A 20,006-nucleotide genomic window follows, 5' to 3' on the forward strand; every position below is an offset into this window, starting at 1 on the left:
GCCATCTTCCCTCTCCTGTCCTAAATCAAAGTGTATTTATTTTGAAAGAGAGAGCGCACACATGGGAGCAGGGGAAGGGCAGAGAGAGAGGGAGAGACAGAATCCCAAGCAGACTCCCCACCATCAGCACTGAGCCTGCCACAGGGCTCAAACTCACAAATTGTGAGATCTCGCCCTGAGCCCAAATCAAGAGTCAGATGCTTAACTGATTGAGCCACCCAGGCATCCCAGTAATTCTATTTTTAATTTTTTGAGGAACCACCATATGATTTTTCAAAGTGGCTGTACCAATTTACATTTTCACCAATAGTGCCTAAGAGTTCCTTTTTATCCACAACCTGGCCAACATTTGTTGTTCCTTATCTTTTTAATTTTAGTCATTCTGACACGTATAAGGTGATGTCTCATTTGGTTTTGATTTGCATTTCTCTGATTACCAGTGATGTTGAGAATTTTTTCATGTGTCTGTTGGCCATCTGTATATCCCCTTTGGAAAAATGTCTATTTGGGCGTACTGCCCATTTTTCAATTAGATCACTTGTTTTTTTGGTGTTGAGTTGTACAAGTTCTTTATATATTTTGATTATTAACCTTTATCAGGTATATCATTTGTAAATATACTCTTCCGTTCAGTAGGCTGCCTTTTTGTTTTGTTTATGGTTTCCTTCACTCTGCAGATGACTCCAAATAACCAAAGCCATCTTGATAAAGAATGGGGCTGAAGGAACCACAATCCCAGATTTCAAGATACACTACAAAGTTGTGGTGATCAAGACAGTATGATATTGATACAAAAATAGACACATAAATCAATAGAACAGAATAAAGATCCCAGAAATAAACCAATAATTATATGGCCCGTTAATCTACAACAAAGGAGGCAAGAATATACAATGGGACAAAAGACAGTCTCTTCAACAAATGGTGCTGGGAAAACTCGACAGCTACATGCAAAAGAATGAAACTGGACCACCATCTTACACCATACACAAAAATAAACTCAAAATGGATTAAAGACCTAAATGTGACCCCTGAAACCACAAAATTCCTAGAAGAAAACACAGGCAGCAATCTCTTTGACATTAGCTGTAGACATTTTTCTAGACATGTCTAGACAGGTAAGGGAAACAAAAGCAAAATTAAACTATACCAAAACTATACTACTATTCAAAAACTTTTTCACAGTGAAGGAAACCATCAACAAAATAAAACAAAAAGACAACCCACCAAATGGGAGAAGATATTTGCTAATAAAATTCCGACTTTTGATACCATGGTAATTCTGTCTACTGGAGTCTAAATTTGAATATAGAGACTTAGATTCTTAAAGTTTGAAAGACATCAGAGCTCAACAGGCCAATATGTTAGAATGCAAAGAAATCACTAGTTTCCTAGTTGGGAATCGAATATCTCAAAGTAAGGAGAACTTACTAGCTCCAAAGTCAGTCAATTTTGTGGTAGATGGATCCACTTTTGCACATATCCTTATAACAATGAACATCAAATCTGCAACCTAATAACTTTTATCCACTGATATTTGTTTTTTTTATCTGGAACATCAGGGATCAAATTTATTTCCTTCTCCATAGAACCAGGGAGAGAACTAATTCCTTATTTTCTCTTTTTCAGGGCAGATAATATAAAATAAATGAGAATCTCAAAACCATAGGTGAAAATAAATATCACTACTTTATTTCACAACATCAGCTTCAGAATATCCTACAATCTTACTTCTACTCTACATGTTCATGATTTTGTCAGTGTCTTCCTTAAATCGTGCTTCCAAGAACCAAAACACTCTTCAAAATAGATAGTATGATTGGGGTGCCTGGGTGGCTCAGTCAGTTGAGTGTCCAACTCTTGATTTTGGCTCAGGTCATGATTTCACATTTCATGCAATTGAGCCCCACATCAGGGTCTGTGCTGACAGCGCAGAGCCTGCTTGGGATTCTCTCGTCTCCACCTCTATGCTGCCCCCTCCCAAATAAATATAAATAAACATATTTAAAAATGAGATAGCATGACTAATGTCATAATGACAAAGTAAAATGCGAGGGCTTTTGAAAAAATAAAATAATATAAATTGAATGGAAGGTTATAGTTAGCTCAGTAACTGAACAACTCTATCTAAAGGATGATGATTAAGAATTGCTATTGAAAGACTGCAGATGTTTTTTATGGCCCCCCAAAGATCTTTATTCTGCACTGTGTCCTAGACAATGTATTTTCTAGGCTTGGTAGGTGATGTGGAAGTTATAATCAACAAAGTAGCTGATGATAGATGCTGGAAAGGATAACAAATGTGGGTAAGAAAAACAAATTTCAGCAGGACTTTAATTATGTTAGAATCATAAGCAAGAACTAAATGATTAATTTTGGTAAATATAAATGTAAGGCTCTACACTGAGTCAAAAAAAATCTAAGTATATCAGTACCAAAAGCATATTTGTGCTTTAACATGTGCAAATTGCTTAAAATTTTTTTCAGAAAATAGCCTACTATGAGTTAGTTGTTCACAAAACTACATTATGATTTAAATTGAATTAAAGAAATGCAGATTTCAAAATAAAGGAGACATTAGACTCTTTGTTGGTCAAATCCTGACTGGGATAGTGAGTTCTGTCCTGGACAACACACTCAAAGAAAAATTGAGAAAATGAAATGTTCTCAAACTACAGAGTGTTGGATGGTAAAGAAAGGTAATAATATAACTGTATGGTTTACTTTGCCATTCAAAGCCTATGTCTGAGACACTTTCCTGTGCAAGAGAATTAGGGAATCAAGGAAGAACTTTCAATAGTTAGAGCTGCTCAAATATGCAAGGGATTCCAAGGTGAAGAAAGAGATTCTAAGGGAAAGGCGATGTTCCCATCTGCAGAAGGGTTCAAGCATAGACAATTGCTACCTGAGACTGTGTTCTTACAACAACTATTAGCACTTATTAAGCTCCAGTGTGGTACAAATTTTTGATTAGATCCTTAAGATTGGTTTTACATAGGGGCACCTGGGTGACTCAGTAAGCCTCCGACTGTGGCTCAGGTCATGATCTTATCTTATGGTTGGTGAGTTCGCGCCCCACGTTGCATCAGGCTCTGTGCTGACAGCTCAGAGCCTGGAGCCTGCTTCAGATTCAGTGTCTCTATCCCTTTCTGTCCCTCCCTTGCTCATGCTGTCTCTTTCTCTCTCAAAAGTAAATAAACATTTAAAAAAATTTTTTAAAGGATTGATTTCACATAATTCTTACACTCACACTCACCTCATTAAGTAAACAATGCTTGATAAGCTTTTTTTTCACTGAGCAAAATAAGAAAAGTTAAGTAACTTGCCCAAGGTCACAATGTTAGGGGAGGGTGGAATTGAACACAAGCATGTATGTCTGCCTCATGCAAAGTTCCATCTTTCAAGCACTGGATCAGTGAGAGGACCAAATGACTTTTTATGGCCTTCCCTAGTTTGAGATTGTTTGATATCATTGCACTCTTATACTGACTGAACCCTTTAAGAACTCTTATCACGTGGATCGGTTTTCAAGCTAATAATCAACAAAATTCCCAGATCCTTTTTATAGGGATAGTTTCCAACCCAGGAATCACACTTTCAATTTTTACAATTTAGTCGGGGATCTGAATTACTGTTTTATACTCATTATCATTATCATTTTTTTTATTTGGGCCCAGTTTAAAATTTTTTTAAGTTTATTTGTAATCTTCACTTAGGATCTTTCATGTCAGGTGTTTCTTTCAGGTTTTCTGTCCACAATGTAACAAATACAAGTTGTATTAAATAGTATCAGGGTTTTGTTTGAAAGTTCTGAAATGATCATTTCATTTAAGTAAATGCAATTCAAGGTCTGTCCTTTGCACTTCCAAGTTCGAAATACTTGATTTATATTAAGTTTATCTAGGTATGACTAAGGTGAGGGAGCAGATTTGCACAAATAAAATTCACAAGAGATTTATTTATAAACAAAAATGTCAATATATTTATGCAAATGAACAATTGTGTTCATAAACCATTTTTATTTAGCTTCTCTCATTATTTTTGCACATCAAAACTGTGTATAAAAACACGATTTAAAATTTAAATTTAAGTTCCCGTAAAGATAAAAATAATAATCCCAACACAATTACAGCTGTCAAATTGGACTTAAACCCTATGATATGTTTATATGCTTCTTTCTATGACTAAAGCTACCTATTAGGAAATAATTAGGTTGAGGAACAAGTATCTATATGGGCAGTATCTGTTTCTGCTTATCCCTCATGGACGGTGTTAGTTAAGTACTTAGTTAAGAATACTAATCTTGCTACTAATAAATAGATTTTGATGGGAGACCATGTCCAATAAAGAGAAGAGCAGAGAGAGGCAAGCAGACATGATACGTGGCAAATAGTTTAACCTATCTAGGTTTTATTTTCCTTATGTATAAAACGAAGGCTTTACTAGATGATCTTTTATTACTAAATGACCTTTCCAATCTCCATATGTACCATGATCTGCCAGTTGTGCAAGCCCGCAAGCTAAAAGTTGCTCACAAGCTAGAAGTCATCCATACTTGGTCATCTTTCACAAGACTTCTGACAAATTTTTTCTTAAATGTTTATTTTAGATAAAGAGGATCCAAAGCAGGCTCTGTGCTTTCAGCACAGAGCCCAATGTGGGGCTCGATCCCAAGAACTGTGAGATCATGACCTGAGCTGAAGTGAGAAGGTTAACTGACTGAGGCATCCAGGCGCTCCTACTTCTGACAACTTTTACCTCATTCACTCTTACCTTCCAACAATCTATTCTCCAGAAAGAACTTATGTGATTTTTTTTAATGTAAATGAAACTACATTACTCTTGTCTTAAAATTATCCAGTGAATTCCCATATCACTTGAATAAAATCTAAACACACTATTCATGACCTATAAGACACTCTAAAATCTGGTTCCTGCCTACCTCGCCAGCCTCATGCCCCACCACTCTTCCCTTGGGTCTCGAACTGCAGCCCATCTGATGTAAGCCTTAGGAAGTTTGTCTGGAAATTTGTCTCCCTGCCTTCTCACAGCTAATTCCCCATAAACCAGTCTCAGCCTAAACATCTTATTTTTAAAAGAAAATTATCTAACTACCCCCCTGTACTCTATTCCACTACCCTATTTTATTTTATTCATAGCCCTTATCACTGCTTGGATTTATTTATCTGTTAATTCATTTTGTTCTTTTTCCTTCACTGGAATTGAATACTGCCACCAGCAGGGACCTTTTCTGTCTGGTTCACCACTTCAATCCCAGCACTTCAAATAAGACTTAGCATACAGAATTTCAACAAATATTTGCTGAAGAGATAAATGAATAATAGCTTATATGCTTTACAGTTCTAGAATTCAATAATTCTTATTTGGATTTCAGCTCTAAGATGCTGTTTGTATACAGTTTATCTTTCAAAATAGCAATAGTCTATATTTAAAGGTCAAAGGAAACTATCACTACAACCAAATATTTTTAAGATGGAGTTTTTTATTAGCCTTCATGCAGTTATTATAGTGCTGCAGTTTATATGTTCAGTTTATATGCATTTCTAACCTTTTCCAGTAATGCAAATCCACATCAATGGACTGTTAGCTTTGGAACAACAATCAAGCCTCCATTAATGAAAAGAAATATCAGAAGAATTATTGTCCATGAGAGATATCACTCCCCAGCAAGAGAGTACGACATTGCTGTTGTACAGTTCTCTCCCAAGGTCACCTTTACTAATGACATCCGCCGGGTTTGTTTGCCAGAAGCCTCTGCATCCTTCCAACCCAATTCAACTGTTTATATCACAGGATTTGGAGCACTTTTCTACGGTGGTAGGTATCTCAGAAAGAACACAGAGCTCTAAATCCAATTTAGGACAGTGTGATTTAATCTAATCTCCATTAATATATCCTGCCAGCCATTTCCACACAGCTTTATTGGATTAGTTAGAGCTCTTACTTTGTCAGTGACAGAAACTCAACTCGAACTAACTAAAGCAAAAACAATAATAAAATGGCAAATTCAGCCCTTGTGATTTGGAAATCGAGAGGAGATGAGTCTTGTTTTAGACATAGCTGGATTCAGGAGTTTGTATGTCATTAGATGCTGAATCTCTGAATCTTCCCATTTCTGGCTCTGTTTTCCCCTAGATTGCCTTCATATGGAGGGGTTCTAGTTCCACATAGTGTCAAAGGTGGCCAACAACATCAAGGTTTACATCATGTTCCCCTAATAGATGCGGAGGGAAGAACATGTCCTGCTCTTTGCCAGAAATCTACATTAATCCCTGAAAAGGTTTCCTTTGGCCCCGTTTGTGTCCAGGGCACTTGGGTTGACTCACTAACTCAGGTACTCACTCCTGTGCCTATACCAAGAAAGGAAGGTGTGTGATAGACAGCCTGGTCAGACTCACATAGAATAGGGAGAGGCAGCTCCAAAGGGGTAGGCTTCAAGGAAGACATAAAAGAAGTGAATGTTCCCTCAGCAACACTAGAGTCTATTTCTATGTGCTGTTGTCTATGCAATGCCAGGTGTGCATCAGATGTGTTGTCATCTTCATGCCCACTTTCCCTCCAACGCTCCCTCCCTTTATGCCTCATTTCTGTGAGCCCCCCTCTACCCTTTTAATCTATTCATCCCCTTGGTTTGCTCCACTACTCATTTTCACTTTCCTGGGTCACTTCACAAGTTTTTCTGTTTCTCAGCTACAATGTCCAATTACAGCCAAATCTGCTTCAGAATTACAGAGGCTAATTTAGAGATCGTCTCTGATAACAAAGCTTCCATGGCTCTCTCTAAACTGATTTAGCTTGATATACTACCTTACACTTCTAATAAGTAAAAATGATTTTGTTTTTGAATGCTTTTTTTGAATGCTTTTTTTTTTTGGCATAGTCAGATACACTCTGGATTGTAAAATCTGGTCTAGGTATTTACATATAACAACAGCAAGGGAGTTTCCTTAACTCTGGGCATAGGAAGATAAAGAAAAGCCTTTCCGGGAATGACAAAATCCATTCACAGAGCTCTGTACAATTCCTTTATATATAAAAACCCTAAAGAATAAACCATTAATTCTTAGTCTCCACTAAGGAACTAGGAATATCTTTCACTAATGTACCCAAGAATAGTCTTGATGGTCTCTAGATTTTTTCCAGGTGTCTCATATGGTTTCATTACTATTATACAAGCTGAGATATGTATGGCTTTCTTTACAGCCATATTACCAATCACAGAAATTATTCATATCTTACTAATTCCAGGGCAGCTGAGTAGAGCTGTAAGCATAACACCTCTATGTCTGCACTCTCTCTGATGGGTTTTCTTATAATATAGAATTTGCACTCCCTGCTTCATGATGATGGGAGGGGCACTTCATTTTCCCTTTGGTTTGGTGGGAAGAATCAGTTCTGGCCTGGAGTTTGAGGTTGGCAGAAATATACCTGCTGTAATACTTTTTGAGTAGCAATGGAATCTAAATGGCATGTATAGAACCCAAAGCTGAACCCATTTTTTTCAAGCATCCATAAAATATTCACCAATACTGACCAAAAGTAGATCATATCTAGCTCCATAATACAATCTTCAACAACTTTAAAGAACTGAAATCATACACAGTATCTGTCTGATCATAATGAAATCAAACTAGAAACCATTAGCAGAAAGAGAACAGAAAAATCTCTAACTGCTTAGAAATTAAACAATACCCTTCTAAATAATACATAGGTTAAAGAGGAAGTCTTAAAGAAAATTTTAAGTATACAAAAGACTGAAAATGAAAAAGAAAACAACATCAATATGCACAGGATGTAGCTAAAACAATGCAGAGAGGGAAATTTATAGCAACTGAAGACATTAGAAAAGAAGAAAATTCTCAAATCAATAATCTAAGTTCTTACTTAAATCAGAAATAAAGAGCAAAATAAGCCTAAAACAAGCAAAAGGAAGGAAATAATAATAGGTATAAATGAATAAAGTCAAAATTAAGAAAAAATAGAGAAAATTAGTGAAATAAAAGTCTGACTCTTTTAAAAAACAATACTTTGTGAGAAACATCATTAAGCATTCCCACAATAGTTGAGAAATAGTTCAGGGATGCCTGGAATTTATGTGCTGTATTTTTTATAAATTTTGCCAACCAGTTTTCTGAAAAAGTTATAAATTTATATTGTCAGGTACAATATGTAGATTGTCAATTTCACTTTACCATTCCCGACACTGGATATGAATTTTTTTAACTGACAATGCCGTAGGAAAAAAAAAAAAAAAGACAAAACACCAATTGATTCAAAGAACAGAATAACTTAAGCACTTTTTAAACATTTCAGTAATCACCTCTCCAGAAATAAATCCTGAACTGGTATTCTACTAAAATTGGTATGTCTAAAATTGGTATGTCTAAAATTGGTATGTCTAAAATTGGTATGTCCCATTGCTGTGTAACAAATTACCACAAATTTAACAGCTTCAAACAGCAAGCATTTATTATTTCACAGTTTCCATGGGTCAGAATTTCAGACCCAGCTTAGCTAGGTCCTCTTTTCAAGGTATCACAAAACAGCAAGCAAGGTGTCCACTGGAGTTGTGGTCTCCATCTGCAGCTCTGGGTTCTCTTTCAAGGTCACTGGTTGCTATGGAATGCAGTTTCTTGCAGCTATAGAACTCATAGCAGCTTGCTTCTTCAAAACCATTAGGAAAAAGTCTCTGAACTCAGGGAAGGCCTAAACCCTTTTGAAAATGAGGTTCACCTCAGGGCGCCTGGGTGGCGCAGTCGGTTAAGCATCCGACTTCGGCCAGGTCACAATCTCACGGTTCGTGAGTTTGAGCCCCACATCAGGCTCTGGGCTGATGGCTCAGAGCCTGGAGCCTGTTTCCGATTCTGTGTCTCCCTCTCTCTCTGCCCCTCCCCCGTTCATGCTCTGTCTCTCTCTGTCCCAAAAATAAATAAAAAACGTTGAAAAAAAAATTAAAAAAAAAAAAGAAAATGAGGTTCACCTCATTAGGTCAGGCCCACCTTGGATAATCTCCCTTTTGATGAACTCAATGTCAAACTGATTACATCCGGAGAATTCCCTTACCTGTGCCATGTAACATAACCTAATCATGAGAATGACATCCATTATATTCACAGATCCCATCCACACTTGGAGGCCGAAGCAGGGGAGGAGATCACATAGGAATCTTGGAAATCACTGTAGATTCTGTCTACCACATGTCAGTTTCCTGACCAGTATGTGGTTTGATATAAAGAATCCCCGAATGCTTGTGATATTCTTTGTTTCCACCAGAGGCAGTTATCTTCCTGTCATAACATTGGTTTCTACAACTCAGGATCTAGTTTATACTGTGGAGTCCCAAACTTGTAATACATTAGAAATTAAATCATTGACTTTAAATGTCATTATATATGTAAAAGTTCTTCATAAAATGTAAAGGATAAAATAAATATACACAGTATTTTAGTTATTTTATCAAGCCAAGGGAGGAAGCTATCTAAACCTGACAAGTTTCTAGAAACAATCTGGAATCCACAAATACAAACTGTATTTTTAAAAATGAGTGCTTTCCTACCTATATATATATAAATGGATTGGTTTAAAGAAAAAGTACGATGCTAAGCCAAATAATTCTGTCAGAGAAAGACGAACACCATATGATTTCACTCATATGTGGGATTTAAGTAAGACACACACAAACAAAGGAGCAAAGGAAAAAAAGAAAGAAACAGACCAAGAAACAGACTCTTAACTGATGGTTACCAGAGAGAGGTGGGAGAGGGGATAGATAAAATAGGCAATGGGGATTAAGAAATGCACTTGTTGTGATAAGCACCGGGTGATGCATGGAAGAGGTGAATCACTAAATTGTGCACCTAAAACTAACATAACACTGTGTTAACTATACTAGAATTAAGATAAAATAAAATAGGGGCGCCTGGGTGGCTCAGTCAGTTAGGTGTCCGATTTCAGCTCAGGTCATGATCCTGAAGTTTGTGAGTTCAAGCCCTGCATCGGGCTCTGTGCTGACAGCTCAAAGCCTGGAGCCTGCTTTGGATTCTGTGTCTCCCTCTGTCTCTGCCCCTCTCTGCTCATGCTCTGTCTCTCTCTGTCTCTCAATAATAAATAAACATTAAAATAAGATGAAATAAAATAATAAAAATAAAGTAAATGTACAAAGGTTTTCCAGAAAAAGACACAAAAAGTTTTTCTTACAAGTATAGGTATTTACAAAAATATGATAAGGGCAATAATTATCATTTAAATGTGCCAGATTTTAAAAACAGATTTATTCTCTAGAAACTGCTTATATTAACTTCATTTTGTATTGACAGTTTTAATATGAAATAGGTTCGATTAGGAAAAAAGTCCACTCACTTCTTTCTAGCTAAGGACGTTGATTGTAAACACTAAAATTACTTTGTTTTCCCTTAAGGGGAATCCCAAAATAATCTTCGAGAAGCCAGACTGAAAATCATAAGTGATGATGTGTGCAAACAACCACACATATATGGCCATGATATAAAATTTGGAATGTTTTGTGCTGGATATCTGGAAGGAATTTATGATGCCTGCAGGGTAGGTAGAAATTATTTTGATATCATTAACTCAAAATATTTTTTATCTCTTTCAAGAAATATTCAATGTTCTTTATGTTTGTACCAATATAGATATTTTGTCAGTTCAGTAATTTCTAAATGCATATTTCACAACACAAACATTTTTGGATGTTTTATTAAGCAAAATTATATAAGCAGAGTTTCTTTAAAGCCATCAAACAAACTAACTAACCAAATTAAATTTTCTTAATACCAGAAGTCCAAAGGTTCATACAGCAAAGTCCCTTTTCTTAAAGGGGTCTCATCTAGAAAGGAAATCATCATGAACAATGAGCTATGATGAGATGTTTTAAATGATATAATGGAGAGCAAATATCTTTAGTGTGAAGGGAACAATTTTGCAGCAAATATCAGAGAAATCACACTTAAATGAGGCCTGAAGCATAAATGGCACTTAGCAGTTATACAACAAGAAAATACTATTATTTTTCTATACATAGAAAGAGCATAGCAAAAATAATGAAGGTATGAAATTATAATTCATATTTGAGGGAATTCTAAGTAATATGTTGGCTCTCAGCATAAGGAGAATGAGGGGGCGAGAGGCAGTTAACACTGAGTGAGAAGGTGGATTAGGCCTGGTGCCCTTTCCAGTGCCTTCCTCTGCTGTCTAATAGCTATCCTGGATGTACGTTTTCTGATGAAGGTATAAAGTATGTTTCTTCCTGTAGGTACTTGCTTTATAACATGAGATTCTTGAAAACTTCAAGGAGATGATTGTACATGATGAAATAATGGAAGTTGTTTTGATGTCAGGTGGCAGAAAGCTCTGCCCTGAGTCCCATAAATTACACATGTAAACCTCTGTCAGAAAAGGAACAGGGAGTTTTGTAGCATATAGGCTGGGCAAGAGCGGAATCAGGTACATATCCAGCCTCAGTTGCTGAGAAAGAGGAGAGAGGCAGCTAGATTTCAGAGAATGCACAGAGAGGTCCAAGCCATGATGGAGAAGGGGAAGGTGGTGACAGGAGTCCAGGAGCAGACAGGATATGAGAATCTAGGCAAGTGGTGAGATTCGTGATATGCCTCAGGAAGGAGGTGGTCATAAGGAGATTTCACTAGATTGGGAAGCAGAGGTAAAATTCCTGCTCCATGACTGAGCAAGTGAGTAGTAAAACAAAGCTCTAGACACAGAAAAACTGGGAAAGTTATTGAGAAAAGACTCAAGGACAGGGTCCAAGACATGAATACAGCAATTATAACTGAGGTACATGATGAGGGGGTTCGTCTGTCTGATAAAACAGAGATCCAAGAACCCTGCTTTGAGCCAGGAGAAAACCAACACCAACTAGACTTTCTGTGTTGTATATTTGAAATTTGCCAGTAGACCTTAGGCATTCTACACACACACACACACACACACACACACACACACACACAGTAACTATGTGAAATGATAGATGTGTTAATAAAACTGATTGTGGTAATCATTTCACAAATTATATATATATGTATATATATGTATGTTAAATATCACATTGTACATTTTAACTATATACAATTATATTTGTCAATTATATGTCTATAAATCTGAGAAAATTAAAATGTGGAAACTGAACTTTAAAGCTTTTATAACTTTTGAAATCCATGTTTCAATTAATTGTTCTGTAATTGGTAATCAATAAATATGCTGTCTATAATAAAATATGTGCTTCATCAGAATATTTTAAGTAATAAGTTCTATATTGAGGTAATTTTATTTCTCTTTTATTTTCAGGGTGATTCTGGGGGACCCTTAGTTATAAAGGATTTTAGAGACACCTGGTATCTCATTGGAATTGTGAGCTGGGGAGATAACTGTGGTCAAAAGAACAAACCTGGAGTCTACACAGAAGTGGCTTATTACCGAAACTGGATCACTTCAAAAACAGGCCTCTAATTCTCTATAAAAGTTAAATATTGACAGCTTTAAGCAAGCTATACATGTATGAGAATTTAAATGTTTAGTGAATACAGTACAATGAAGTGAAATTAAATGACGTGATTTATTTTAAAATCACTTTAATCAACCCATAGTCAATTTATAAGGGATTTAAATTCTTATAAATTTGTGGGGCGCCTGGGTGGCGCAGTCGGTTAAGCGTCCAACTTCAGCCAGGTCACGATCTCGCGGTCCGTGAGTTCGAGCCCTGCGTCGGGCTCTGGGCTGATGGCTCAGAGCCTGGAGCCTGTTTCCGATTCTGTGTCTCCCTCTCTCTCTGCCCCTCCCCCGTTCATGCTCTGTCTCTCTCTGTCCCAAAAATAAATAAACGTTGAAAAAAAAAATTTTTTTTTTAAATTCTTATAAATTTGTAAAGTAGTGGGTCAATTTATCCTGGCTGGAAGAATACAGCAGAGATACTCAACTCTTTACATCATGCAAATTGGAATATAAAAGAGGTGTAATGCAATGTTATATAATTATATAATTATATAATGTTATAAATGTTATATAATTTCTAATCATTTCTCCTGAGCTCACAAATACTTTTTTCTGTTTCTTTATTATTCCAAGTTTTCCAAAGAGATTTTTTATTTAATACATTTTCTACTTATAAACCCTTTAGAAGGATCCTCGAAAAAAAGTTATATCTAGGAAACAAAATATGGTGATAAATCAGGCCAGAGATCTTCTAACCATTTTTACTATGAAACCTCCCTATTTTTGGTGATTTTTTTAACACACACCCACCCACACCCCCCCCCACACACACACACAGAAAAAAAGAGAACTATCCCCACCCTTAGATATATCCAAAGAAAGCCTGATTAATAAATGAGTGCACATAATAATTAGCTAGTCACAAATGTATCTTTGTTACAAAACCTGGGGGAAAGGTGATGGTAACTTCATGAGTCATTCCAAAACAATGGCACAAAAATTTGACGTTTCATAGATGCATTTACATGTTTGAACCTCTAGGAGGTAGTTCTTTACATTATTGTAAGGTTAAATGCCTAGAAAAATGAGAATTCCCTAATATGTTGAAGAATCAATGAGTTTGTCTTTCTACATAGAAAGAAACATTTATATCTTTGAATTGATGCAGCCAATTATCTCCTAGGGCTTGTGGCGGTAGCCTAACTATTGCAACCATGAAACACTAGTTAAAAAAAAAAAAATGAAATGTAAATTTCAAGGACCTACTGCACAGAACACATAAACAAAGTAATCTGAAAAAAGCCCCTTAGTGTCTCATGAAGACATTAGGAGAGTCAGGCTTGGGTATTCCATGGTACAATTAAATGAAGGCTTTGTGGAAACTGACTCCCTGACAAGGTCAGTGGAATATCAGGTTTGTGGGCAGAGACTGTCATTTTTTCATATAAATATAATTTATATTCTATAACTATAAGTCAAATATAAGTCCAAATATAAGCCAAACCATGGAAAAATTGAGTTACTTTATAATAATGTCTCCCATGGGCTATTGATAAGGCATGAAACTAATCCTACAATAATCTAAAAGAGACTAACAATTTATTCACACACACACACACACACACACACACACACACACACACACAAATCCATAAACTAGACTCACAGAATTTTAAAGGTTGAAGAAGACTGTGAGTCATTCAGGCCAACAAACCTATGGTTCAGATAACTGAAGACAGGAAATGTAAATGACGTGGTAAACCTGTAGGTAGTTTGTACGCCCAGTGGGCCTAGAACTGAGGTACCAATTTCACATGCCCTTTTCCTTACAAAGTCTCTTTATGATCACATATATTTATTGGAATAATCAGATCTATAAGAATTTCAGTGACTTCTATTGAATCTATTTTAAATTAGAACTCTTATTTTTCACTTAATGTTATGCATTTATGTTCCTATGTGTCTTTTTGTGGCTTGATAGCTCATTATTGCTGAATGATATACCATTGTATGGATGTACCACACAATTTGTTTATCCATTCACCTATCGAAGGACATCTCTGTTGCTTTCAAGTTTTGGCAATTATGACTAAGCTGCTATAAACATTGTGTTCAGGTTTTTGGTAAAAGAATAGATAAATCAATTAAACAGAATAGAGAGCCCAGAAGTAGAGTCATATATATAACACCAATTGATCTTCGACAAAAGAGCAAAGGCAGTTCAGTGGAGAAAGAATAGTCTTTTCAACAAATGGTACTGGAACAACAAGACAACCACAAACCAAAAATGAATCTTGATGCAGACCTTACACCTTTCACAAAATTAACTCAAGATGGGTCATAGACCTAAATGTAAAAGTTTTAAATGATATGATTCACTTGGGCAGCTGACTGCCAATTCTCTGAACTCACTTCAAGATAAAGTTGCTTCTTCATATGTAAAAACATACATAGGCTTATACATTAGTCAATATTATGGTAGTAGTATATAATTCTGACTTTCGATCTTAAGATTCAAGAAATGATATTAGAGTTACAAACTTTGTATTGCTAAACTGTTTTGGGCAGCATATCATTCTGGCTTACAAATAAGCAAATTTTGTTATATCATTTTAAATTTAATAATAAATAATGGTCAGAGCATTCTACAAATAATATCACTGAATCTGTGTTAGGCCAAATCTTAGCATGAATCTTTCAACTGCTCTTACAAATTGCATTTCTTTTAAATAACTAGTTTGAGTGATTCTGAAGCAGAATTTCTCAACCTTGGCACTTTTGATGTTTTGGCCCAGTTCATTCTTTACTGTGAGGGGCTGTCCTGTGCACGGAATATTTAGCAGCTCCCCTGGCCTCTGTCAACTAGATGCCTACAACACACTCCTTCCTCCGAAATTGTGATAACCAAAAATGTCTCCACATGTTGACAAATGTCCCCAAAGGAGCAAAGTGTTCCCTGTTGAGAACTGCTGTTCTGAAGGCATTTGGTCACGTTAGAAACTAAGAGATACCTCAAAATTATGACATTGAGTATTCAAAAGTTATGGTCTCCTGATCAAACTGAACATGTTTCTAAAAGAAATAGCAGAATATGTCAGTGGCTATTTCAAATACAGACTGAGCTCCCTATATACAATGTGCTTGAAGGATTTCTCTCATACCCCTGCCTAGACTATATTTGTGGAGCCCCATTAACCATTACCATAAAGACAGACTTTTATAAATACAGCCTCTTGTATAGTCTCTCTATCTTGACCACAATCCACAGTAGAAAATATATTTCACATCACAGCTCCATAAATACATAAATAAATACATATATATTAAAAATTGACACAGAAGTTTCATAAAATAGTAGTTGCCTTAGTGCAATAAAATCCAATATTTTCTATTCTATTTCAATTTTTTAAAGGGTATGAACACTTAACATTTATTTTATTTTTTAAAATATTTGTTTATTTTTGAGAGAGCTCAAGTGGGGAAGGGGCAGAGAGAGGGGGACAGAGGATCTGAAGCAGGCTCTACCCTGACAGGCTGACAGCAGCAAGCCCCATATGGGGTTCAAATTCACAAACTGTGAGATCATGACCTGAGCCAAAGTCGGATGCTCAACCAACTGAGCCACCCAAGTGCCCAACATTTTATTTTACTTTAGTTTAAAGTTTATTTATTTTGAGAGAGACAGAGACAGCACAAATGGGGGAGGGGTAGAGAGAGAGGAGACAGAGAATCCCAAGCAGTCTCCACACTGCCAGTGCAGAGCCCAGCGTGGGGCTTGAAGTCATGAAACCATGAGATCATGACCTGAACCAAAATCAAGAGTCGGACTTGCCTGACTGAGCAACCCAGGTGCCCCTCTATTTCAAATTTTTTAACATTTACCCCACAAAGTAAGTTAATTTTAAAACCTAGCAGGCCTAGGTTTAAAACCTAGACCTGCAGGGCCTATAGCACTTTCTAGAATAATAACCCACAATTATTAATATCATATTATTATTATCCCACCTACCCCCACTGCTCTTCCCACCTTCAGTTTCTCCCTACTCTGTCCATTTAGCAAATTGCAGCTCAGTTATGATGCTATTCAATAACATTATTCCCACTCACTCAAATCATCACTGATTTTCTCTTTCCCTGACAGAGTCTAAATCCATATCACCATGGATTTAGATACCTTTTACAATCTGCTAACAACCAACAGACTTTTTGTTTTGCTTGTGTTCAGTGTCCATAACTCTGAATGTTACACTTTATATCCTGAATACATTCTCCTCTCTGGTCATGCAATGTTCTCTTCGCTCTAGAAGGTCTAACCCAAATATCACCTCTACCAAGAATACTTTTATTATTACAGATAAAATTACTCTCCATTCAAAAGCTTTTGGAGTTTTTTGTTCCCCCTCTAAAGCATTTCTCATACTTTACTCTGCATTGCACTTTTAATATACATGTATTATCGCTAAAGTATAGTGCTAGTAGTTCCATAAGACTAAAGACTGATCATTCATTTTTGTATCACTCACAGTATTTAGGACATTATTCAGTATATATTATGTTTAGTGAAAGAATAAATTAACAGAGGCAAATTATGATTTCTATGAAGGTAAGAGACCTCAATTCTCAGTTGTTAACTGCTTCCCCCATGTCACTTTCCTGTACACGGCCTTCCAACCTGCGCTGGTCCTGCTTTTATATTCCTGAATGTTCCTAAAGGCTCCCCCCTCCCTGCCTACACCAGAAGTAATCAAAATACAATAAAGCATGCATAATTGTAGCCTTTCAGGAAGCCCTCTAAATCAAAACCTGTTCTCTATATTCCCTTAAATGAGTACATCCCAAACCCATAGGAATATTTGGAAATGAGGCTAAAAATCTCCCATTCTCTTTCATCATTTTTATTTTACCTACCAGGGACTGTCCTTTCTTCCTCTTTCTGCCATGGGCCTCACAAATCTGGGTACTTCCCATGGCCCTGTTAGATATCCATGATTATATTCTTCTGATTGAGGTCCTTCTCTGTTGAATCTGCCTAAAAGGAAAGAACAGAGATAAAACTAAAACATACATACTATATACTTTTTTAAAGTTCACAGAAATAAAGGAATTTGAATTTTAAAAAATGATATTTGGTTTATTGATTTTAATTATCCATATAAGATTGCCCTTTTCATGTCCATTAGCAATCATGATTTAATTGATTAATTTTTTAAAACTGTTTTTGTTGTTTTCCAAGTTCAGAAGACTCCTCCACACCAGTAGTCACTAAATTAAACACAGGAAGGAAAACCCAAAATGCAACACTGAAATCCAAAAATATGCTTAATGGAAATGATTCTGGGGCTCATACGCTAATGAAGGACTGAGAAACTCAGCGCAGCGAGAGTGTTAAGACCTTTGGTATATAAGTATATGCCAGGAATATCCAAGCTGGAAGAAAAATACCACATTTTAGACTCAGTAACTGAAAAATCACTTGTCTGTAACTGTGGTATTCTGAGCTAAAGTCAGAATTGCTGAGGTACAACTTTAGAGAGAAAGCTGTGTCAAAACCATCTTACAAGATGTTTAACCTGATGATTAAAGCCAGTGGAGAGGGCAATCTAGATACAAAGTCACTTAAATGGAAACAAGAAAAGTCTGAAAGAGTAAGTTCAAAGGAAAGTTTGAAAATTCAGAACCTAATTCTTAGAAGAACTAAAGGCAAAATGAGGCAGATTTTAATAGAGTAACAGTATTGTTATTTGTAAAACTAATGGTAGAGGAGTTAAAGGTATCATTTCAATTTTACTCATTGAAAGACCCAAATTGCTTGCTACATTTCTAAGGTGGGAGGTGGGTTACTACAGTAGCATCTTCAGCCTATACACTTCTCAGTAGACAAAAATAGGAGTTAGCTGGCAACCTCTTCATATACTTAGGTTTTCTGCTTCAGGTTAATATAATTGGGATATGTAGATATAAGTTAGAATGGGGTCTTAATTAATTGGCATAGGGGAGAGCTGAGGAAGAAGGGAGTGATGGGGATGAATGGGAAAATTAAAGCTGAAAGTTAGGAGATTAATATTAATAGTTACTATCACCTCAAAAGGGCCCATCAAACCTCTAGACCCTGGCACTGGCCAGTAACAACAGTCAAGAGAGTATATTCTACATAGTAGTCTTCCATATGGTTGGAAATTCAGCATTCTTAACGATGTCACACAGTTGACATACTGTTGGCACCTGATCTTGATACCCCAGAGACAATACTGGTGTTACTTTTGTATGTACATTTCCCAAGTGCTAAAAAACTGCCAGAGGAATGCAGAATGGTACAACCACTTTGGAAGAAAGTTTGGCAGTTTTCTACAAAACTAAACACATTTTTATCACATGATCTAGTAATGGTGCTCTTTGGTATTTTTACACAAGCAAATTGAAAACTTATGTCAATGCAAAAACATGCACGTGGATGTTTATGGCAACTTTATTCATAATCGCCAAAATTTGTAAGCAATCAAGGCATCCTTCAGTAGGTGAATGGGTAAATAACTGTGGTACATCCAGATCATGGAATATTACTCAATGATATAAAGAAATGAGCTATCAAGCCATGTAAAGACATGGAGGAAACTTCAATGCATATTACTAAGTGAAAGGAGACAATCTGAGAAGGCTGACTACCATATATTTCCAAGTATATGACATTCTGAAATGGTAAAACTATGGAAACAGTAAAAATACCAGCATTTTCCAGGGATTAAAGGGAGGGATGGATGAACAGGTAGAGTATAGAGGATTTTTAGGGTAGTAAAACTATTCTGTATGATACTATAATGTTTGTCAAAACCCTCAGCATGTCAATGTTGAGAGTGAATCCAAATGTAAACTCTGGGCTTTGAGTGATAATGATGTTTTATAGTTGGCCCGCTGGTTGTAACAAATGTACTACTCTGGTTGATAAGAGTGGGGGTGGCTCTGCGTGTCAGGGGCAATGGATGTATGGGAATTCTGTATTTTCTGCTCAATTTAGCTGTAAACCTAAAATTTCTCTACATGTAAAATCAATTTTTTAAAAAAGCCATTGGAGCCTCAGAGGCCCTTGAGATGTGGTTGAATAGTATAGAGGCATACTGAGTTTTAACTCGCAACGTAGTTAGTATAAGGGAATTCTTCTTCTGGAGATAAATTGTGTTGTTGGCAGAAAATATAAAACATATTCTTCTAACGGCAGAAAATATAAAACATATTCTTCTAACGATCAAGCTTAAACTCTTTTTGTCAGTAGAATTAAGCAGAGAACAAAAACAAAGTATTTTTCTTCAATGAATAACTGAATATCATGTAGTCTAAAATTCCACAGAAACTGATGGTAACAGTGTGGAGTGAGGCCCTGCACAGGGACCGACAACCTCATGAGGGTACTGGAGACCTCCAGGGCAGTGTTACTACTGTTGGCTGGGAAAATCAAAGATAAAATGCAGGTTTCAGGAACGAGACAAAGAAACAAACAACCATTCCTCAGATCACCCTAATCTGTCCTC

The 20,006-nt window shown here is 36.3% G+C and overlaps 1 protein-coding gene across 1 annotated transcript in view; it reads left to right on the plus strand.

Moving 5' to 3' along the window:
* TMPRSS11A (transmembrane serine protease 11A) overlaps positions 1 to 12,619 on the plus strand; it is a 62,705-nt gene extending 50,086 nt beyond the window's left edge. Inside the window, exons 8-10 of the mRNA XM_040482098.1 lie at positions 5,579 to 5,838; positions 10,439 to 10,581; positions 12,340 to 12,619. Coding sequence (XP_040338032.1) covers positions 5,579 to 5,838; positions 10,439 to 10,581; positions 12,340 to 12,501 — 565 coding nt within the window. The 3' untranslated portion in view covers positions 12,502 to 12,619. The remainder of the gene's footprint in view (positions 1 to 5,578; positions 5,839 to 10,438; positions 10,582 to 12,339) is intronic.
* Positions 12,620 to 20,006: the final 7,387 nt, after the last annotated feature.

This window comes from Herpailurus yagouaroundi, unplaced genomic scaffold (genome assembly GCF_014898765.1).
Source record: "Herpailurus yagouaroundi ecotype Mexico unplaced genomic scaffold, PumYag 28, whole genome shotgun sequence".
NCBI classification, from domain to species: Eukaryota; Metazoa; Chordata; class Mammalia; order Carnivora; family Felidae; genus Herpailurus; species Herpailurus yagouaroundi.